This window comes from Taudactylus pleione, unplaced genomic scaffold (genome assembly GCF_031769625.1).
Source record: "Taudactylus pleione unplaced genomic scaffold, aTauple2 ptg000016l, whole genome shotgun sequence".
NCBI lineage: Eukaryota > Metazoa > Chordata > Amphibia > Anura > Myobatrachidae > Taudactylus > Taudactylus pleione.
In genome coordinates, this window is record NW_028284418.1 from 34,870,141 (window position 1) to 34,895,087 (window position 24,947).

Genomic DNA, 24,947 nt, shown 5'->3' on the forward strand with positions numbered 1-24,947 from the left:
ACCTAACCCCCCCTCTGCGCCCGGCTTACCTTTGATCAGTATGCCAGGTGTTGGGCACCCGGCGTAGGTCTAATGACAGGCGTCGGGATTTTGACCCTGTCATTAGTACCTTGTTGGGATTAGACAGTCAGGAAGCCGGCAGTCGGCATTGCGACCGTCGGCTTCATGACTGCATCCCAGCACAGCATATCCTCCAACATGACCCCGTCCACCAGGTAGACCCTGGGCAGGTCACGTCATGCAGCGCCGCTGAAACGAGGAGCCGCTTCGCGAGAGCAGCAACAAGGTTGAGGGGTCTATTACTAAGCAGTGTTAGGAGACAGAGTGAAAAGTGATAAGGTGCCAGCCAATCAGCTCCCAACTGTCATCTCACAGGCTGTGTTTGAAAAATTAGTTGGGAGCTGATTGGTTGGCACCTTATCACTTTTCACTCTGTCTCCTAACACTGCTTAGTAAATAGACCCCTAAGTGTGGGGGCTGCTGGGCACACAGAGAGAGGCTGCTGCTGCTGCGTAGAAGGAGTACACAGAGAGGCTGCTGTCACTGAGAACATAGAAGGGGGTCTGCTGGGGACAGAGGGGCATACAGAGAGGGGGTGCTGAGTACATAGAAGGGGAGCTGCTGAGGCTGAGTACAAAGAAGGGCTCCGTTCACTAGGTACACAATGCTCTGCTCCTGGACTTCCTGCCTTATGGGATACAGTCAGGAAGCCGATGCACGGAATCCCGACTGTATAATCCCGGCAAGGGTTAAATGTCAGGCGTCGAAATCCCGACGTCTGTCAATTTCCCCTACGCCGTGAGCCCGACACCCGGCTTACCGATCGAAGGTAAGCTGGGCGACGGGCGCTGACAGCCGCTGGGTTAGGTTTAGGGTTCACAGAGGGACTTAGGGTTAGGCCGCCCCAGGGAAGGTGAGCCTAGGGGAAGGGGGGGTTAGGCACCCCCCTGAAGGACTTAGGTTTAGGTGGCGGGGAAGGGGGGGTTAGGTTTAGGCACTTAGGGGGGAGGTTAGGCACCCCTAAGGGAGGGTTAGGGGGTAGAATAGGTTAGAGAATACTTACCTGCGGCCGGCGGTAAATCATACTGAATCCCTACCCTATGTATGATTGCCACAACCTGTGTTAAAACACCCTTCTCGCCAATTACCTAGTTCAACACAGGTGGCTGCAATCATAAATTAGGTGGGAAGTCCAGGAGCAGAGCAATTTGTACCTGGTGGAACAGGTCATGTTGTTGGAAAGTCTAGCACAGGCCTCTGAGGAGGGAGAAGTTTACTTTATATTTACAGCCATTTCTTCTCCTCATTAAACACCTTGCAGATCCAAGTAGCTGTATGTATCTTTCCTGTGACACACATCAAGAACAAATGTAACGTGTCATGTACAGTACCTAGCTAGCCATTATAGAGATAACAGTAACACTGTACAGCAGCAAAATACGTATCTCCCGCCTTCACCAAGATGGCGTCAATGTGCTGCCTGACGTCTTATATCTGCGACAAATGCTGCGTCACTTGCCGTTGCCATGGGAAACCGGCAGATTTGACAGCTGGCTTAGAGACAGGGACTGGACTGGAGAGGAGCCGGCAACTAACGGTGGGGGTCGCAGTGTAACCGCTGCATGTATATTGAGCTGCGTGTAGGGTGGGATGTGTGTGTGATCGTACTGTGTATACAGCTGCCTGTAGGTTGGGTGTGTTTATAGAGCTATATTTATGGATATAGATAGACCGGGATGTAGGGTGTGAGTGTGTGTGTGTATATGGTAGCGGACAGAATGTGTATATATATAGCTGTAGGTATGAATTTAGAGCTGTATGTAAGGGTGTGCATGTAAACAGTGCTGTACAGTATGAGGTGCCAATGTATATAGAGATGTATGTATCTAGGGGGAGTGTATACATATAAAGCGGTTTGAATGTATTTCCAAGTTGGATATAGGGTGTGTGTATGTATACAGAGCTGTACAGTATGTAGGGGGTGTGTATGTATACAGAGTGTATGTAGGGGGTGTGTATGTATACAGAGCTGTATGTAGGGGGTGTGTATGTATACAGAGCTGTATGTAGGGGGTGTGTATGTATACAGAGCTGTATGTAGGGGGTGTATATGTATACAGAGCTGTATGTAGGGGGTGTATATGTATACAGAGCTGTATGTAGGGGCTGTGTATGAATGCAGAGCTGTATGTAGGGTGTGTGTATGTATACAGAGCTGTATGTAGGGTGTGTGTATGTATAAGAGCTGTATGTAGGGTGTGTGTATGTATAAGAGCTGTATGTAGGGTGTGTGTATGTATAAGAGCTGTATGTAGGGGGTGTGTATGTATATAGAGCTGTATGTAGGGGGTGTGTATGTATATAGAGCTGTATGTAGGGGGTGTGTATGTATATAGAGCTGTATGTAGGGGAGGTGTATGTATATGTATATAGAGCTATATGTAGGGGAGGTGTATGTATATGTATATAGAGCTGTATGTAGGGGAGGTATATGTATATAGAGCTGTATGTAGGGGAGGTGTACGTATATAGAGCTGTATGTAGGGGAGGTGTACGTATGTAGAGCTGTATGTAGGGGAGGTGTACGTATGTAGAGCTGTATGTAGGGGAGGTGTACGTATACAGAGCTGTATGTAGGGGGGTGTACGTATACAGAGCTGTATGTAGGGGGGGTGTACGTATACAGAGCTGTATGTAGGGGGTGTGTACGTATTAGGGATGTGCAGGCTCGGATAGGTTCGAGTTTGCACGTGGAGTTCGGATTTTTCCCTCCAAAAAAACGGAACTCAGAACGAGGCAAAACGTCATCTTACATGGACGAACATCATCATTCCTGGTCTTTTGTCCAGGAATGATGATGTTCGTCCATGTAAGATGACGTTTTGCCTCGTTCTGAGTTCCGTTTTTTTGGAGGGAAAAATCCGAACTCCACGTGCAAACTCGAACCTATCCGAGCCTGCACATCCCTAGTACGTATACAGAGCTGTATGTAGGGGGGTGTACGTATACAGAGCTGTATGTAGGAGGGGTGTACGTATACAGAGCTGTATGTGGGGGAGGTGTACTTATACAGAGCTGTATGTGGGGGAGGTGTACTTATACAGAGCTGTATGTGGGGGAGGTGTACATATACAGAGCTGTATGTAGGAGGGGTGTACGTATGTAGAGCTGTATGTAGGGGGTGTGTACGTATGTAGAGCTGTATGTAGGGGGGGTGTACGTATACAGAGCTGTATGTGGGGGAGGTGTACTTATACAGAGCTGTATGTGGGGGAGGTGTATATATACAGAGCAGTATGTAGGAGGGGTATACTTATACAGAGCTATATGTAGGGGAGGTTTACGTATACAGAGCTGTATGTAGGGGGGGTGCACGTATATATTGCTTGATTCCGACGGTATTGCATAGCCGCAAGGATATAGCTGTGCAATACCATCCAACTAATATGCTAATGAAGCAGGAGCTGTCTGTTGGAAATAGACCCCTCCTGCATGCATCGGCAATCCGAGTGCAGTGTCCGTAGATGCTGCCTCAATACACCATTGTGACCATCTGTTGCTGCTTTGCCAGGCTACATAAGCTGAAGCTTACTTAGCCTGACTGGAAATCTGCGTCCTACGACGTAAACCCTGGCCGCGGCACTCCCAGGAAATGAGGACGACGTGCCCCTGTTTCTGGGAACACAGCCTAGTGCCGCCCCCGAATGGCCATAGCATGTCAATCATGCTGCGACTTGGGGACACTGCGTGCTAACATGTTCATGTACAGACCCACAAATATTGAATATGTACGTAAACCATAAAGTTTCTGTAGATATCTAAATTAGGCTCATAGAGCTGCATGTAGGGGGTTTGTATGTATATAGATCTGTATGCAGGTGGAGTGTACGTATATAGAGCTGCATGTATGTATTTATAGCTGTATGTAGGGGGTGTGTACACTACCGTTCAAAAGTTTGGGGTCACTTAGAAATATTCTTATTTTTGAAAGAAAAGCACTGTTTTTTTGAATGAAGATAACATTAAATTAATCAGAAATACACTCTATACATTGTTAATGTGGTAAATGACTATTCTAGCTGCAAACATCTGGTTTTTAAAGGAATATCTACATAGGTGTATAGAGGCCCATTTCCAGCAACCATCACTCCAGTGTTTGCTAAGCGCGTTAGAAGACTAATGGATGATTAGAAAATCCTTGAAAACCCTTGTGCAATTATGTTAGCACAGTGAAAACGGGTTTTCTCATTAGAGAAGCTATAAAACTGGCCTTCCTTTGAGCTAGTTGAGTATCTGGAGTATCACATTTGTGGGTTCGCTTATACTCTCCAAATGGCCAGAAAAAGAGAACTTTCAAGTGAAACTCGACAGTCTATTCTTGTTCTTGGAAATGAAGGATATTCCATGCGAGTAGTTGCCAAGAAACTGAACCTTTCCTACAACGGTGTGTACTACTCCCTTCAGAGAACAGCACAAACAGGCTCTGACCAGAGTAGAAAGAGAAGTGGGAGGCCCCGGTGCACAACTGTGCAAGAAGACAAGTACATACATTAGAGTCTCTAGTTTGAGAAATAGCCGCCTCACAAGTCCTCAACTGGCAGCTTCATTAAATGGTACCCGCAAAACACCAGTGTCAACGTCTACAGTGAAGAGGCGACTCCGGGATGCTGGGCTTCTGGGCAGAGTGGCAAAGAAAAAGCCATATCTGAGACTGGCCAATAAAAGGAAAAGATTAATATGGGCAAAAGAACACAGACATTGGACAGAGGAAGATTGGAAAAAAGTGTTATGGACAGACGAATCGAAGTTTGAGGTGTTTGGATCACATAGAAGAACATTTGTGAGACGCAGAACAAGTGAAAAGATGCTGGAAGAGTGCCTGATGCCATCTGGCAAGCATGGTGGAGGTAATGTGATGGTCTGGGGCTGCTTTGGTGCTGGTAAAGTGGGAGATTTGTACAAGGTAAAAGGGATTTTGAATAATGAAGGCTACCACTCCATTTTGCAACGCCATGCCATACCCTGTGGACAGTGCTTGATTGGAGCCAGTTTCCACCTCCAACAGGATAATGACCCAAAGCACACCTACAAATTATACAAGAACTATTTAGGGAAGAAGTAGGCAGTTGGTATTCTGTCTGTAATGGAGTGGCCAGCGCAGTCACCAGATCTCAACCCCATTGAGCTGTTGTGGGAGCAGCTTGACTGTAAGAAGTGCCCATCAAGCCAATCCAACTTGTGGGAGGTGCTTCCGGAAGCGTGTTGTGAAATTTCTTCAGATTACCTCAACAAATTAACAGCTAGAATACCAAAGGTCTGCAATGCTGTAATTGCTGCAAAAGGAGCATTCTTTGACGAAAGCAAAGTTTGAAGGACAAAATTATTATTTCAAATAATCATTATTTCTAACCTTGCCAATGTCTTGACTATATGTTCTATTCATTTTGCAACTCATTCGATAAATAAGTCAGTTTCCATGTAAAACACAAAATTGTCTGGGTGACGCCAAACATTTGAACGGTTGTGCTATGTATAAAGCGCTGTATGTAGGGTGTGTACAGTACATTTATGTAGAGCTGTATGTATGTATTTATAGCTGTATGTAGGTGGTGTATATGTATAAAGAACTGTATGTAGCTGCATGTATGTATAAATCTAATGATGATTTAAGTATCATTATTTGATTATGTTGTATGTTACTTGTTACTGCTGAATCACATATAATGTAATAGAAGTATGCCCCTGCATGCCTGTCCAATGCAATATTTTGTAAGTTAAATGTCGGCTGCAACGGGCAGTGTATGCTCAGCCGCCGCTAACTGAAAGACATTTCCCCTGTTTCTTCAGAGGGAAGAAATGGGGAAATGTCTCCTCCCCAGGGGCGGAGCGCAGATATCGGGGCCAATTCACTGAGATATCTCACAGTGTATGCCCGTGATATCTGCAGGGTGACAGCCTGCCAGATAAAGGGGGAAATTCAATTATTATTTTTTGGGGGCATGTTATTTCTGTGTCCAGTTTCTTCACAGTGATCGTGGCTAGCCAGCCTGCTGGTTAGGTCGCAATTCAAATTAGTTACATGTGGGCGTGTAAAATTGGTGGGCGGTGATGATCCTTTCTTCTCATGTCTTGTTAACTGCGCGCTCTGCCAGACCCAGCTTCCCGACGTTAGGCCAGGTAACCCGTGTGTAGTGCAGACCGCACTACAAACAAAAAAACACCGGCGCCTCCAGTTTAGGTCCTCACTCAAATGGCCATAGTAGTGTCCCCCCTTATGTATTGTCCCTTAGAGTGCCCCCAGAAGAGGTCCCCGATGCCCGTTACACAAACAAATACAATGCTTACCTTACTCCCCGTTCCTGCACCTGGTGCAGCCGTCCGCACCTCTGTCCTCCAATGTCTCTGCACCCACAAGCACCCACGGGCTGTGGTCACTCCCAAGCCAGTCTTCCGGATCCTGCTGTGGGTGAAAAGATGTGGGAGGACAGAGGTGCGAACGGCGGCGGCGGGTGCAGGAAGTGGTGATCAAGTTAAGTATTGTATTTCACCCACGGCAGAGGCGGGCTGGAGCTCACTCCCAAGCAAGCCTTCCGGCTCCCGCTGTGGGTGAAGAGACGTTGGAGGACAGAGGTGCAGTTGGCGGGTGCAGGAATGAGGATTAAGTTAAGTATTGTATTTTTTTGTGTATTTCTAATGGGCATGGGGGACCATTTCTGGGGGCACTCTAAGGGATAATTCATTTGGGGGGACACTACTGGGGGCACTTCTTAGGGAGGACCTAAACTGGGGAACAGAATATTTGGAAACACTATTAGGGGCACTCGGGCACTAATGGACCTAAACTGGGGGCACTGTAAGTGACATTGAATAAGGGGGAACACTACTGGGACCAATAATGGGGGCACTCCATAAGGGGCATTGCATGGGTGGACCACTACTGGGGGCATAAGGGGCACTGCATAGAGGGGACCACTAAATGGGGAAATGTATAAGGGGGCACTGCATAGGGAGAACACTACTGGGGGCACTTTATAAGGGGCACTGCATAGGGAGGGCCTTTAATGGGGGCACTCTATAAGGGGCATTGCATAGGGGGGAACGCTACTGGGGGCACTATATAAAAGGCACTACTGGGTGAACTGTATAGGGGAACAATACTGGGGGCACTCTATAAGGGGCACTACTGGGGACACTGCACAGGGGTGAACACTACTAGGGGCACTATATAAGGAGCACTGCATAGGGGTAACAGTATGGGGGGCATTGCATAAGGGGCACTGTATATATTTTATGAGTGACTGAAAGCATTCATAATAAATATTTATTTTACTACTTCCTCTGGATTATTACCTATGTGGGGTCAATTTAGTTGTTTTGTAGCCGCTGCTGCAGGAGTCGGGCCCCAGATAGAGCAATTCAATTGTTGCTTTGTATGGGCACATACAGCTGCGGGAGCACAATTGTAGTAGAAATGCACGATGAATTAGCTCTTTGGATGTCAGAATGTGGGTTTGCGCGCTTAGTAGGACTTAGACGCTTTACGCGGCCCATGCTCCCTCCTCACAGCTGCAGTTTCTTGTAACAAGATTAAGGAGGAGTTTCTTGAATCAACTCAAACGAGGGGGATAAAGGAGCCCAAACAAAGTAATTTTAATGAAATATTTGATTAAATCAATGATATTCACCCTTAAAAATAGTATACCAGTTCATTATTAATAAAATTCTAATATTAAATTACATTTTATTCAAAACTCACACCCTCTAGGGGTCATGAGAACTGACAGTGAAAAATAGGTCGACCAATATTTTTTATCACGCCTAATTTACAACAATTGAATAGCCCTGGCCATGTTACAGATAGGCTGAAATGTAGGCGTGATAAATCACAATTCTCACGTCCAAAAAATGTACAATTGAATAGCAAGTAAATGTTATCACACCTAAACACATGTGTATCACGGGAAAAAACCCAGTGATAAAACAATTTAATTCCCCCCCAATATGTCTGTTGGTCTGACAGGCATTTCATTTGGCAATGTATGCCCAGCATAAGGTATCGACTTAAATGCAGGAGTTTCGGACCATCTACGGGGCGAGTCTCAGCCTCTGACTGCGAACCTGTACGCATTTGAGAAGTCTCTGGTGTCTCAGACCACCGGCCATTCTGAGTAACCGTAGGGTTATTTAGAACGTTCATGATCGATCTGCGTCCAATGCTACGTCTTTGTTCACAAGTGATTGGTTTTGCAAAGCTGCTGGTGGGCGTCCTAATACACGGCAGCTGCGTCATTTGCATATTTTCGCACAGTCACAGCATACAAAGACACAGTTGCGATGGGATTTGCATCCATCTCTGCATCAGACCCTATGTAAATACTGTGTATGACCTCTAGTAGTTTCAGAGTTGTTGGCTTTTCTATCCGTGTACTGTAGGTATATAAAGGGTATCATTCTCTGTACATTGATTACAATATTATATGTCCCCAAAAAGCACCATGACCTTATTAAGAAATTGGACTGCGGGACAGTTATCTAAGATGCAGCATCTTCTGCTTCTGTATACTTATTCTATGCAGTAGGGAGTATAGACACCTTAACTCTTATGCTATTACCTGTCCTGAATATTGGAATGATATTTCTGCTTACTACTCTTACTGAATATATTGGTATCTGTTTCTTGTATCAGCATTATTGTTGTTGGCTTACTGGAAAACAATGATAAATAGCCACATGCGTTTATAAGTCTATGGCAAATGTTAACGTCCCCAATACCATCCTCTATCTATCTATCTATCTATCTATCTATCTATCTATCTATCTATCTATCTGTTCGTTCGGGCTAATCTCTTGAACCACTGTACATATTTTGATGAGGTTTTTACTATTCTATACAGCATTGGTCGAGGAAGGTTTAGGTTTGTCATCTGTGACAAAAAGGAGCCGAGCAGTGACTATTTTAGTGAACTAAGTCACAGAACAAAGGGTCTGATTCAGACCCGTTCGCTAGATGCGGTCGCTCGCTCCCAGCGTAAGCAAATCCAGCGCACGCCTAGCAAGGCAGGCGATCCCACGACAAAGCATTAGCACGCCCACTATGTCTTGGCGTGCGATCACTTTGTGTATGCAGACGCCCACCATCCATTCATAAGATGCCCACTTGCGCACGTCATCTCCTGGAAGTGCATGAAAACATTGGTACATCGAGCACCATCGGATGTGCTCGCAGCGCTTGGGGTTGACTATACCTTTCCGCAAGCACTTCAGTGTATAATTCAACCAGGTGACGTGTACTATGACGCTGCCTTTTAATTATGCACGCCTCTAAAACGGCGTTAAGATTCTCAAGCACACCTGCGTTTGCACCTCCACCCCCCCGTTTACAATGTCCAGCTCCTGTTACCGCCCACAAACTGTTTGACCTGTCACTCATTCAGCTGGGCTGTCTATGCTGGGCGAGCGAGTACTTCCCGATCACTTGCACTAGTTCACGCACGCGCACTGTGATACATACGCATGTGCACATTGCGAAACATCGCTCGCTACGAGCGATCGCTTCCTAGCGAACGGGTCTGAATCAGGCCCAAAGTCTTGCAGCAAGCTGCTGTATAGGACCTGGCCAGGGTGCTGAAACAGCAAAAGAAGCAAGTCTCTGAGACCGTGAGAGCCAATCGGAGGTAGCAATGTGCCCTGTTGCTTAGCAGCAGCCTTTAGATGGGAGGAAGTCAGGTACTCTCTCTCTGTCTGCCTCATACGTGACTTCTGAGGTAGGCAAAGAGTGAGACAGCCTCCAACGAACCCATGAAGATGCCCTGATGCAAACACAGTAGCCAGGCACCTCCCATGGAAGTCAGCGCTGTTCTCGGACAGGGTCACCACAGTGAGGAAGCTCAACAGGAAGCCCAGGAAATACATAGTACGTTGTGCAAAGAGGACATTGCACATCGCCATGTTCGGCAGATGGGAGGGGTGTGCATGTAGGTTACGGAAAGATGCACAGGTGCCCCAGCCCTAGGGACATGCTATTGATAATGATTATGGTAGCTGCAATACAAGTCTCTCAACCATAATCCTCCTGCCCTTCCAAGCACATCCCATTGGCTGGGCCCCAGCTAGCTTCAGTGCAGCAGTAGTGGTTATGGTGACATTGGTGAGAAACAGGGTGTTGATGGCGAGATGAAATTGCTCCCTTGTGAAGCCGCTGCGGGTCGCTAGTTATCGTATATGACGAATGTCATAATATCTGTAGAAATATGTAGTTTTGCAATGTTTTATTATATTCAAATATTCAATTGTACCGTTGCGTTCTTTCTAATAGGGGATGTCTATTCTAGACATGGGTGAGACAGCAGTCCTGTTCAGTCCTCTACCCTGGAAGGTTCATTATCTTAGGGAGTCTAGCAGTTGTATCTGTCACATTATACAACCAAAGTTCTGATATCTAAAAGTCTGGGGGGCTGATGCTGAGTTGTATGAACATTTGTTTGCCATGAGTATCTTGTGTGTTTTGCATGGGTTATGCAAAGTCGTATGCATTTCATTCACATCTACACTAAGGAGGTGGACCTCTCACATAGGCAAAGTTAAGTAAGGGTGTGTCGACACCACTATGGACTACGGCATGCAGAGTTTGATGCAAGCGTAATACACTTGGTTTTACACCTACTATTGGGTCGGTGCAAGTCCGCACTGATGATGAGTAGTAGCAAATCAGTCGCACACATCTGGACACACTATTGTAGAGCCAATATCTTGTCCCAAGTCAATTAAAAGTTATTTCAACTTGAATTATCATGGATATCCAGATGTACAGATTTGGCATGTCTGAATTGTACCTGGAATTCTACCCTAGCATAAGAGTGGTGTCAATATATCCAATGTCACTAACAGGAGAGATGGTAAATATTCCTGCCTCCATCCTTACAGGTGTGAGCTCAATAACAGGATCCTCACTCATAGCGTATGGACACAGCACCAAAAACCCTACGCGTTTTGTCTGTTAGAATAGACTTCTCAAGGGGTAAAATCACATCTGTAGGAGATGACGTTCGATTAACCATTCATAGAAGAGAACTTTCTCTCAAAGGCAGTTGATGGCTCAATCGGAGAAATAATAAAAAAATTACCCCTACAGGAGATGGTAAAAATAGAGTTTGTGTGTTCTTAGAAGAAACTGCTCACAAATCAGTAGTATCAATCAAGCAGCCAAAATAGGTGTCCTCTAATCGCAGCGGTATATTGTGTGTGTGTGTGTGTGTGTGTATGTGTATGTATATATATATATATATATATATATATATATATATATATATATATACATACATACAATGTGTGTTCGTGTGTATATACACATATATATTTCGCGAACACAGCTATTTTTTTTTGTTTAACTATAAAATCTTTTTTTTGCACAAATGTCCCCAATTTTTTTATTATCATGTTATGAAGTTAATAGCTATTTAAACTTGATTTTACATGATATGAATCAGGTTTAAATAGCTAATAAAAAAATCCACAATTGGGGACATTTTTAAAAAAATATTTGTCAGTTAAGTGGTTAAGATGTATTTTAATTAACTACTGTATGTGCTGTATTTATTTGTTGTAATTGTCTAATTTCTCTAAAAGAAAAACAAATGTAATTGTAGCAAAGATCACATGTATTCTGCTTTCCCAATCATGTGTTTGTATATTGGACTAGTGCTGTCTAGAAATGTAGGGTCACCTGTCTGATCATTGGTGTGCAGAGTGGGTTCAGACTGTTCCTGATTATGTAATCTCTTGCATCATCACTTATCAAATATATTAGTTTTACACAGCTTTGTTCTGACTGATGTCTGGATGCAGTATACTTGTTTCGGTGGAATAATAACTCAGGCTACAGACTTTGGGAACTAGAAGGTAAAAAAATGGTATACAGCCAGTAGATGTCTCCTGGATTACAATCCAGTCCATGTTCTTATCTGCCAGCTAATATACATGTTGCAGATTAGGCTTTGCAGCTGCTGTGGAGCTGGCATTCTGGGACTTGTAGTTCTAGAACCACTACTTTCTTATGACCGTTATAGATGTAATAGGTAATTAATACAGGGACCTCCAAACAGATAACAAATATTTGCGTTTTTTAAAGTTAATCTAATGGAGCATACACACGGTCAGATTTTTCTTCAGATCTGAACGATAACGATTTAAAAAATTGTTCAATCGTTCATATCTGAAGGAAAATCTGACATATCTGTCAGATGAACGATTTGAATGATGCGCGTTCCCGATGGTCAGATAACGATATCTGACCTCTGATGTGTTTGCAGTCAGACTTGGAGGATTCCATTCATTTTAATGCAGTCAAAAATCGTTCAAATCTTAGGTAAAATCGTTCAAATCGTTCATCTGACAAATCTGACCGTGTGTATGCTCCATTAGATCAAGGACAAATCACTTAACAGTGTAAAATAGAGACCATTCAGAAATGGCAGTAGGGGAGTGAGATAAATAGCCTGGGTAAGACTGTAGGAGACGTTAGTCACAAGAAGCAACATTTCAATGAGATAGAGTTAAGTGTATACATAATAAGGGTGGTATAATTTATAATACATGTGATATATATGATCTAGCACATACAAATCATAGGATAAGAGAGTTTAGAGACATAGGGATAAATTTACTAAAGTGAGAGTTTTTAGAAGTGAGTTTTAGAAGAGATGTTGCCCATAGCAACCAATCAGATTCTACTTAACATTTAAGTAGCATCTTCTAGAAGATAATAGCTAGAATCTGATTGGTTGCTTTACCTCATAGTGTAAGTATTAAGAGAGAGAGGTTTTTGAGATTGGCCTGTATTTGCTTAGGTTTGCATAAGCACTGCATGATAATGAAGGATGTAAAACGGAAATTTTATTAACAGTTATTTATGTAGTATCAGTATATTCCATTGTGTTTTACAATTGGGAGTTCATCAAATGTGTGTCATTTTATGTAGGTATCAAGGATTATATATATCAGCCATTTACATTACCTTCAAGATGGCCAGTAACAAAAGCAACTGCAGGTAAGTGGCAATATTTCATATACAATTTCAAATAAATAATCATTGGGTTGAAGCGAGAGAAATGAAGCGTGTATGACTTCTTTTCTTTTATTGGCAATGGGAAAATGTTAGTGTTTCACCCACCTCTGGGGACCCAAAACTAAACTGCACCACAATTGAGAATGGCACAAGGAAAGTGAACTCTTGGGAGCAGGATTGCACTATACCTAAGTGAGCAGACTGGGTGGTGGGGTGGGGTGTGGTGTGATATGTTGACATCCACAAATGTTGACAAGGTAAAAATGTCAGCATGTTTATTATGTCAACAGACAGAATGTTGACTTACTGTATTTTTAATATTTAAGCCTAAGCCTACTGTAACCCTAAATGTAACACTAAAATGTACCTCTGACTGCCGACGTGTGAAATGCTGACATTTTGACCATGTCAACATTCGTATGTCAACATTCGGAACATGTCGATGTAACTGGATACCCTGGTGGTGTGCCGCTGCTTACACGTGCATATCAGCCACAGGCTGCGAGGCAAAACTTGCAATGTGGATAGACGTGATGTGCCGTTCCATAACTGCACATAGCAGGTACCGCATTTAATTATTTGCCCATTGACAGTCCCCAGATTTGTTGTGAAATAAAGAAACAACAGATCTCTCCGTAGCTGTACAGTATTGAGGAGAAAGCGGCTGAGTGGTTGTGTGAGATGGGTGTATAACAATAACATTCTGGAGTTCCTGAATGAGATCCCAGCCTCGACTACTTTGGACACTGGGCCAGATTTATAGTTGGGCGCAGAGCCGATGTTTGCACAATTGAGCGATTATTTGCTACTACGCGTGTGCAAAAAGTCCTGAAAACCCTGAGTGTCGCAGGTATTAGAAACAGCTAGACAATACGATGGGCATTCCTGGCTGGTGACTGGTAGGTGGCCTGAAGTGAACAGGAAACTGGGACTAAGTATACATTTCTAACATATGAATCGCCCCCTACCCATCTCCCATACTTCATCAAATATCCCAGTCAGACCCATTTCACAATGACCTCTAATTTTCCCACTTATTTTTACAATTGCAGGTAAAAAGCCTGGTGCATTACACTACACCATCACTTGTGACAATTCTTTACAGTGGTGCATGGTTTCAAGACTGACCCCCTATCTCAGCTATATCCAAACTTCTAAGGGCTGTCTCAATTATAGATACATTTAAGTGTCTTCTATTTAGATCAATAGAACAATTTATTTTTGGGGAGTTTTATTCATTGCAGCTGAAGCTAAACTGGATGTTTCCAGAAGCCCAGTATAATTACCTTCATGTAAATATTCTAGGTGCATTTATGTTCATTTCAAGGAATAAAAAGTAAAGTAAAAAACAAAAACAAAATTGTGCTAATGAAACAAAACATTTACTATCATATTCTGTTCTAGGTTTTAACTGTAGGCAGATAATAAATCACTGAAATCCAGTTAATCGAAAGCAGTTCTTTGGGGACGTGTTTTTGCTGAAACACTAATTAATGAATGGGCTGATAAGGCTTTGTTGGTGGGAATATAACTCACAAATCCTATCTGACATGTAAAAGGTGTCTGTATTTCTTTCCAAACTGTACTCAGTATTTAGCACAGAATACTTAATGAAATAAGCTATAAAATAGCTATAAAATAAAGTGACTGCTGATTCATGGGGGGAGGGGGGTTTAGTAACAAAGGGCACTAACACGCCAGCGAATCAGAAATGAGCTTCAGCTGATTGTGTACATGGTCGACAATGAGACCCAATGTTTGATTGGTCGCTATCTATTACTGTACTTTTGCAGTTTGGTATAAAGCCCCGCTGAGATGAGGCACTTTTTGGGACATTTTTAGAGTAACGCATGCATCCCTTTATGCAGTTCTGTACTGTGCATGCAGTGTGTCCATATTTAGTTTTAACTATCACTTTGGCCACCTACACCTTGAGAAAGATACAGCGCGGGTTAGCAAACAGTACTACAGTAAGGGCATGTAGACGAATGTTGGCACACCCCAGGAGATTGTACACTGACACTTCCCCTGATATGCTTCTTAGGAAGCATTTAATCCACTCAGTCATGTATTGTACTTTGTAACCAGTGTGGGACAAAGTTTAGCATAGATAAACATACGGTACACAACTTTCTAGCACTTGTCTTACAAGTAATATAGCTGTGGAAACACCCAGCAATGTTTCAGTCCTGTATTTGTGTCAGGCAATACATTTATATACTAGCTGGGATACCCGGCATTGCCCGGGTTGAAGACTGGGGCCCTGAAGTACACCTGCAGCCTTCATTTCTTTACATTGTCCTCGTCTATAACCTGGATAACTATGCAAATTAGGAGTAAATGACAGGGCAGGCAGGTGTATTCTCATGCTGTTTGGAATGGGGTATATCAGGAGCAGACTGATTTACAGAATAGAGATCAGTATAGCTTCCATAATCACTTGTATTTCAGAAATCACTGCAGAACAGAGGGGGTGATTCGGCTGCGGACGGTTATGCTAACATGTTAGCAGCTGCGATTGCTGTAATATGGTAATACAGCAGGAGGCGTTACTTCTCCTGCATGCATTATTCATCTGACTGAGCTGCATCTGCGATCCCTTCAGCTGGCTGAGTGAGCATGGGGTCACGCAAGTCGGCCGCCGCCGATGATTAAAAGAGGCCTCTCCACTCCCCCTCCCCCCAACGCGGCAACATGCCTCTGTTTTAGGAAGCGGAGGCCGTCGCCTCCCGCTCCCCGCCCAGAAACAGCAGCAGACTGTCAATCACTGACAGTCTGTTGCTTGACTGCCTGCAGGATTGCAGACCCATACTGCACATGCCCAGTATGGGTCAGGTGCATGTACAAATTGCCGATAATCCTGAATCTGCGTGACCCCTGTCACTGCATCCGCAGCTGAACCACCCCCTGAAATCACTCTGCAGACCAACATTGAAGACCATGTCTAGCAGGGCTGCCATCAGGGTGGAATGCCGGGACTGGAGTACCATTCCTAGACAGAAGGGGGCCTGTCTGCAGTGCCACTGTGTGGCTGCGATTAATCTCCCCTGCTGTTTGTAATCTCCATATGTTAAGCTTTGCCAGGATCAAAGATTGTGGATTGATTATGCTGTCTGCCACAGTTTTAATGTAGTTAGTGGGATGTATCAAATGCTGAGCAGCCCATTAGCCTGCCAGAGTGTGACAGTGGCCCTGATTCAAACCCGGTCGCTCTGACAGAGCACTCGCTTTGAATCAGGGCCTCCTGGCTGCTCGCATAGCTGTGGGTGACCACCCACAGCTACAGCGAGCGGCCATGATGATGGTTGCGATGGTCAAGACCATCGCGACCATCGGGCTTGCAACGAGACCCTTGTGGCAGGGTCTCATGGCCGCAAGTCCCAGATAGATTTCGGCTCTAACAGAGCCGGAATCTCTCCACTGACATCACTTGTGATGTCAGTGGGGCTGGCCCCAAACGGTAGGCGTTTGGGCAGCCACCCCCGGCCCACCCACCAAAGGGGGCGAGCTGTCACTCAACATCGACAGCACGCCCCCTTTGGTGCGAGACCCGGAGCGACGGATTGTCTGAATCAGGCCCAGTGTGTGTATGAAGCCAGCCCCAGAACCTGTGTAATTTAAGAGTGTCTCAGTTTTATGGGATTGTGTGACAGTGTGTGGCCCTGACGAGGTTCAAACCTAGGCAAAACCCTAATCCTGGTCAAACTATACCACCATGCCAAATTTGGTGGAGCTAGGTACAAAACTCATAAAGGACAAACAGACAGACACCAACCTATCTATTATATAGATGTATTCTTTTTTTTATTTTATACAGTGAAACAAATTTTATGATATACTGTAAATTTGCAGTTATGAGCAATGTTGGTAAATATTGTGTGTACAGTAAATAACTGGTCAGTTCTTGTATAGTACAATAGTTGAAGTAGTAGTCAGAATATAGTTAGTTACAGATATGTCTTTATATTCATTTGGAAATTAAACATACCTATAAATCCTCTGTCTATTTGATATATCCAGCAATACTCTGATTACTTTCAACTTTACAAAGCTTACTTATCATATGTTTTTGCAATTGTGAAATTCAGTTGCTCGCTGTGTGATTTGAATGTAAATTGCATTGCAATTAACGTTCACTAAATTATGTCTATCTTTATTCAAAATATGTCATGTAATGCAGGAGAGTGAATAACATCACAGTGATACTTCAGTGACTTGTACAGACCTGGCAGTGATGGCCTTATACACTGTTTTTTCCCATCCGTATCTAAAGGGGGACAAGATTTTTATATAACAGCTGTCTTACAGTTCTCTTTGTGTGTTTACAATTTGGTTTTCATATACGTTCTGCAAAAAGGGTATCCATGGAAATGCTTTCAGGTTTGTATTTTGCAGGCTTTCATTAGGACCACCCTTCGTTATTTAAATTAAAAACAAGTTTTTACATTTTAAATACTATTTTTATGATTTTGCTCTCCCTCCATAGTTGTAGTGGAATGTAGTACCTGAATTAGCCAGCAGATGCCGCTACTGCTATACCTCCAATAGAAAGCATATTGCTATCTTGATATGGTGTAGTGGAACTAGCGACTCCAACTGGCTGTAACATATAAAAAGAAGTATATGACTGTTTGTAAATAGAACACACATGTTATGCGAGCATTATTTGTGTTGATTACATGAATGTTTTGGAAAAAAAAAGCTATGTAGGTCTGTCATTCATCCTCCGGACCAGACAAGTGGGAAGACGTAGCCATTGTATGCATTTTACCCACAATATTGCCTGCCAGGTCCCTATGTTTAGGGAACAATAAGCTACCTCACATGAATTAACAGTTATTAAAAAATGTGTTCTTCTCTTGCTCTACAGCCTCAACCTGTTGGACCTGCCTTGGGAAGACGTGCTTGTTCCTCATATCCTCTCATATTTACCTCTGCGACACATCATAAGTCTGCAGAGGGTCAACAAAGCCTTCCAGACACTGGTCCAGCTCTATCTGGCCAACTGCCGCAGCTTTGATTCCACACAGGTAATTCAATTTACTTTCATTCTATTTATTAAGGTTTCCACATATTCACAACAGTGTTGTACAGTGAAGCTGGGTACATACTAGGTGGACGGGTGTGTAACCAGTGAGGGAATTTGTCATATGGAAGCTTGTTAATAAATAGTGGGAAGTTCCCTGCTCTTCCTGAGATACAATTTCATCTTCCAATCATTTGCGAAAACTTATTCTGGAACTCTGAGCAGTTGCATCCTTCAAAGAGGATGTATTTTTGCTTTATACATTGTTGATGCCCTCCAGTATATCTCAATGGATCTGGATTCCACTTGTACAGAGAACACCATTTGGACAATACTGTATATTCACTTCTGTGATTGGTACAAATTATGAATGACTTCCCATGTGGCACCATGTGTCAACTCAAATCCCACTGACATTTTGTTCATTCAGCCTTGGGACTTGCTGCAATTGTAAGGGGATTTTAGAAACATTTGGTGTGTCCCTTCACTAGGGAAAGGTTATTGGGATTTATGTATTAACATAACAAAAGACCCATGGATTGTCTAGTTGAATTCAAGTCCCCTTTTAATTTCTAAATCTAAAAGCATGATTTTATCCTTTTTTCCTACATATAGCTAATGCTTTAATTGCAAGCCAGCTCCCATAGTATCTAAATATAAACTGGGAGGGTAGAGCAGGGGCTACAGGAGTGGTGCCCCATGTTACCCCCATGGTGATGGCACCCCATACAGTAGTGGTAGTCCGGTCACTGGTTAGAATGAGCTTCGGAACGGTTTTAATCTTGTCTGAGGCTTACAATACCTATTTATTTTTGTTAGTTTACTAGGTATTGTTTATGTTTTTCTTTTTCTTCTGTGTTGTGCATTAATTGCCAGTACAGGTTGAGTCTCCCATATCCGAATATTCCGAAATACGGAATAATTTTGGAATGACTGAGAAAATGAAACCTTTGATTTTTGATGGTTCAATGTACACAAACTTTGTCTAAGGCACAAATTATTAAAAATATTGTATAAAATTACCTTCAGGCTGTGTGTATAAGGTGTATATGAAACATAAATGAATTTCATGTATGTACACAATCTTTGCTTGAGCCACAAAATTATTGGACATATTGTATAAAATGACTTGCAGGCTGTGTGTATAAGGTGTATATAACACATAAATGCATTCTGTGTGTATATTGGGGTCCCATTCCCAAGATATTTCATTATGATATGCAATTATTCCAAAATACGGAATATTCCGTTATCCAAAATACCCCTGGTCCCAAGCATTTTGGATATGGGAGACTCAACCTGTACTGTGCTATGTGGGCCCTACTGGGATAATGACCGCAGCTCAGGAGTAACTGAGAACTAAAGGGTAGATTTATCAAACCTTCCAAACAGCACAAGTGGAGATGATGCCAATAGCAAGCAATAAGATTATAGCTATCATTTTATAGAAGGTACTAGATAAAAGACTTGTTTTCATTAGAAGGCTTGAACACCCCCCCCCCTTAGTCCTTCTGTGTCCTTATGAAGGGGTTGGTGTTTTTAATTCTCCCCAATTCATACATTTTCTCATGTTATATATTATCGTGTCCTGTACCCTGTACCAGTAAAATATTGTTTTACATGAGTATTTTTGTAGGTATTAAGGCACAGATTATGTTTTTGAAAAATGTATTTTGTACAATGAATCATTACTCCACCATAATTCACTGTAACCTTATTGCTTCACATAAAGAATATTTTCAGGCTTGGCATCAACCATGTGAATTTGATGATTATTGCAATAAATTATTAGTAATTTCTTCCCTTAAGCATATATTCAAATGAAAAACCCATCATTTGCATATATTTCTTATACATAGGACCAAAGTCACAAATGTGAAGTTGGATACAAATTAGTGTTAATATCTTAATTTTTTCAATTGCAACACTTAAGCTGCATACACACACAACGATTTTGTTACCAACGATTTTCTGAACAATTTTCTGTCAGATTATCTGTCGGATTTTTAAAGTGTAATGAACGATTTTTTTTTTGAACTACAAACTCTTTTTGCATATTCCCTTAATGAAAATCGTTGAGTTGACAAGTCTGACTAAACTACAAACGTGAACGCGCATGACGATAATCGTTCATCGTTTGACTCAGAAAGTGAATGATTTTTTCAAACGATATCGTTTAACAAATCGTTGTGTGTGTGTGTGTGTATGCAGCTTAAAGCTCACTTATCACAAACCACTAAAGGACTACTACAGTAATCTACAGGATTCACTAAATCTGAGGTTTTGTTACATCTGTTTTTCATTAGTGTTGTTTATGTAAGGGGCAGATGCCACTGTACGCACCAGGCCGACTTGTCCACCGACCGGGAGGCCGATTGGTAAGCCTATACACACTTCCCAATCTGCTGCTTAATATGTTTGTGCGGACATTACAGCTGGACAGGCATTTTAATTTGCCCCCCCTCCCCTCCCCCCCTAGTTGAGATGTCAGTCACCGACAGTCCCTGCAGCAAGTGTACGGGCGGTCGGCGGGTCGCCCATACATACAGCCAGATGCAACAATATATCTGCATAGACTGTGCTGCAGGGCCGACGTCATACGTCTGTGAACGATTTTGTTCTCAGACCTATTCTCTGTACTCACGTACAGATACACTATGCGATATGTCGTTCGGCTGATTGAATGACAGAACGCATAGTGTGTACATTGCTAAGAGTATATGTCCTGGATGGTCACTGTATGTGTTCCCTGCAGTATACAGTAAGTGTGATCGGAGCATTACTAGCACACCATGATAAACTCACATCCAGCACAAAAATGTGACAACCCTCATCCTGCTAATGAAGAGCTGTAACTGTGATGTAGAAAAAAATAAAGTAAATATAAGTGGAGGCAGAAAGGACATGGGGGGGGGAAATTAAAAAGGGTGGTAGCCTCAGGCTTTAATGCCTGGGGCTATTCAGTTAGAGCCACTTTTTCTCGCCCGTTAAATTACCCTGGTAACGGCTGTTAGCACACAGAATCTGGGATAAGTTCCCAGACCTACTGATAGTCGCGGCACCCGTTAATAGGCTATTTATTGGGGATTTTTTGCAGGAAAAAATCCTAACTAGCCTGCGGGCTGCCTTCTGGGCTAATTGAATAGTACCAGGGGATCAATTAGACCGCGGTAAATTACTGCGGCTAATTTAACTCCCCCTACAATGTAACGAAAATAAAGTTATGTATTCTCATGAAGTTTATAATAAAAGTTTCTTCACATTTATCCCTAGTCCTTTAACTTCCATGTTAGTGAATGTTTCGGATTCTATTGCTTGTGATACATTTTTCATTCTCCTACTGAAGGAAACGCGGGCATAAAACCATGAGATACATATCTCTCACAGTAGAATCAATTGTGTGATATGAGTCAATCAATAATATTTCACAGGGATTCATTCTCCTCAGTGGATAATTATTCAGTAAGGTAATTGGAAAGGAAGGTGTAGAGTTATGTCCCTCATCATCGGTGTAGTGGCAGGTTATCAGTGAAGATGTTATAAGAGTCAGACATTTCTCTGTGAGATTAGACGAAAGACATTGACCTTTTATATACTGAGCAGTAGGTGGCTCGGCTGATTGAAACATATTGCTACAGAGCTGACACAGGCAGTTAGATAATAGAGAAATCCAATATCACACACAGCTAGCTTGGATTCCTGAAACAAATCAATGATTGCTATTAAATAGAACATAATTTTCTTGATATATTTATATTATATGATTTACAAATATCTGTGTCTTCATAATTTGCTGTGTGGTAGATCTGGAAGTTCCATACATGATACTGACCTGTCTTTTCCTATTGTAATATGAGGACTTTTACCGTACATATGTTTACAAGAAGCATTTTATATTGAATTAACTTCTATTTTGGGTCTGAGCTTTTTAACAATGCTCTAGCAATTGAATAAGTCAGTTACACAATCGCTAGAAGAGTTAGTGCTGGTGACGGGCTAGTAGGAAAGGTTGAATTAACCTTCATAGTAATGTGGTTTGTTGGTTGCTTATGCGATATGTTAAAGCCACATGTATGAAGTCTTGTCTTGTGTTTGGATGAAAACCAGCCAGTCTACAATTTTGTTTAATGAAACCATTGTAATAGTTTTATTATACTGTAAGCTGGAAGGACCATTGCACAGCATCAGTCAGTCACTGTAATTATTCCGCAGTGTCCACACAATTAATTACAATGGTTGCTGAAAGCCAAATCCCTTTTGACCATTATAGCAACAGAAATGTTACCTGAAGTTTATAGCATCATTCTCTGATCTTCCTTTCCTTAACCTGGAAACCCAATGTAGTCCAAGCCCCATGTCTCATAATAACCTGGTTGCTTGCAATTTAAAGACAGATTAAAAAAAAAAGGTATGTATGTGTAATAAATACATTTTTATATATATATAAATACACGCACACACTGTATATACAGTCAGGTGCATAAATATTGGGACATTGACAGAATTTTCATATTTTGGCCTCTATTCACCACCACAATGGCTTTGAAATGAAACAAGCAAGATGTGCTTTAACTGCAGATTTTCAGATTTAATTTGAGGGTTATTACATCCAAATCAGGTGAACAGTGTAGGAATTACAACGGTTTCTATATGTGCCTCCCACTTTTGAAGGGGCCAAAAGTAATGGGACAAACTAAACAATCCTAAATCTAACTTTCACTTTTTAATACTTTGTTGCAAATCCATTGCAGGCAATTACAGCCTGAAGTCTGGAACACATAGACATCACCAGACGCTGGGTTTCATCCCTGGTGATGCTCTGCCAGGCGTCTACTGCAAATGTCTTCAGTTCCTGCTTGTTCTTGGGGCATTTTCCCTTCAGTTTTGTCTTCATCAAGTGAAATGCATGCTCAATCGGATTCAGGTCAGAGGATTGACTTGGCCATTGCATAACATTCCACTTTTTAGCCTTAAAAAACTCTTTGGTTGCTTTTGCAGTATGCTTCGGGTCATTGTCCATCTGCACTGTGAAGCGCCGTCCAATGAGTTCTGAATCTTTTGACTGAATATGAGCATATAATATTGCCCAAAACACTTCAGAATTCATTCTGCTCCTTTTTATCAGCAGTCACATCATCAATAAATACAAGGGAACCAGTTCCATTGGCAGCCATACATGCCCACGCCATGACACTACCACCACCATGCTTCACTGATGAGGTGGTATGTTTTGGATCATGACCAGTTCCTTTCCTTCTCCATACTCTTCTCTTCCCATCACTCTGGTACAAGTTGATCTTTGTCTCATCTGTCCATAGGATGTTGTTCCAGAACTATAATGGCTTTTTTAGATGTTGTATGGCAAACTCTAATCTGGTCTTCCTGTTTTTGTGGCTCATCAATGGTTTACATCTTGTGGTGAACCCTCTATATTCACTCTTGTGAAGTCTTCTCTTGATTGTTGACTTTGACACATATACACCTACCTCCTAGAGAGTGTTCTTGATTTGGCCAACTGTTGTGAAGGGGTTTTTCTTCACCAGGGAAATAATTCTTCTGTCATCCACCACAGTTGTTTTCCGTGGTCTTCCGGGTCTTTTGGTGTTGCTGAGCTCTCCGGTGCGTTCTTTCTTTTTAAGAATGTTCCAAACAGTTGATTTGGCCACACCTAATGTTTTTGCTATCTCTCTGATGGGTTTGTTTGATTTTCAGCCTAATGATGGCTTGCTTCACTGATAGTGACAGCTCTTTGGATCTCATATTGAGAGTCGACAGCAACTGATTCCAAATGCAAATGTCACACCTAGAATCAACTCCAGACCTTTTACCTGCTTAATTGATAATGAAATAATGAGGGAATAGCCCACACCTGTCCATGAAATAGCTTTTGAGTTGATAGTCCCATTACTTTTGGCCCCTTAAAAAGTGGGAGGCACATATAGAAACCGTTGTAATTCCTACACCGTTCACCTGATTTGGATGTAATTACCCTCAAATTAAATCTGAAAGTCTGCAGTTAAAGCACATCTTGTTTGTTTCATTTCAAAGCCATTGTGGTGGTGAATAGAGGCCAAAATCTGAAAATTCTGTCAATGTCCCAATATTTATGCACCTGACTGTATGTATATGTGTGTATGTGTATATATATATATATATATATATATTCTCATCTATATCCAGCAAAGGTCAGCACTCTCTTTAAGCGGTCAATAGTGCTGCCTGGGGTGACCATTCAATGGTCCTTGAAAGCTACCAGTATACAATACATATCATAAGGAATGCACTCACCAGGGCTTCTCTTCAAGGTTCAAAAACTGGAAAAACCTACTTTAACGCGGTCTTAGGACATGGTTTCACCTGTGGTGTCCTGAAGAAGAACGCGTTTGTGCGGTCGAAACGTCGACCTCTTGACATTTTAATCATGGTGTGAATATTAAAGTAGGTTTTTCCAGTTTTTGAACCTTGAAGAGATGCCCTGGTGAATGCATTCCTTAGTGTGTGTGTGTGTGTGTGTGATATGTATGTTGTTTGTGTGATATATATATGTATTTATGTGTGTGCACACAGATCAACCATGACATTACCACCACTGAAAGGTGATGTTAATAACTTAACTTTATCTCATTACAATGGCACCTGTCAAGGGGTAGGATATATTGGGCAGCAGGTGAACAGTCAGTTTGTGAAGTTGATGTGCTAGAAGCAGGAAAAATGGGTAAGCCAAAGGATCTGGGCAACTTTGACAAGGGCCAAATTGTGATGGCTAAACATGTGCCCAACTGGGACATAGCATCTCAAAAACGACAGATCTTGTGGGTTGTTTCTGGTATGCAGTGGTTAGTACCTACCAAAAATGGT

The 24,947-nt window shown here is 42.4% G+C and overlaps 1 protein-coding gene across 2 annotated transcripts in view; it reads left to right on the forward strand.

The window, feature by feature from the left end:
- The first annotated feature begins 1,438 nt into the window (after positions 1 to 1,438).
- The window catches only part of FBXL15 (F-box and leucine rich repeat protein 15), a 32,712-nt gene continuing 9,203 nt past the window's right edge, over positions 1,439 to 24,947 (forward strand). The window contains exons 1-3 of one of the 2 annotated variants that reach the window (XM_088475625.1): positions 1,525 to 1,597; positions 12,977 to 13,045; positions 17,934 to 18,093. In XM_088475625.1, coding sequence (XP_088331751.1) covers positions 13,020 to 13,045; positions 17,934 to 18,093 — 186 coding nt within the window. In that variant the 5' untranslated portion in view covers positions 1,525 to 1,597; positions 12,977 to 13,019. Of the gene's footprint in view, positions 1,598 to 12,976; positions 13,046 to 17,933; positions 18,094 to 24,947 lie in introns of both variants that reach the window. The other variant, XM_088475626.1, reaches the window with a different exon arrangement.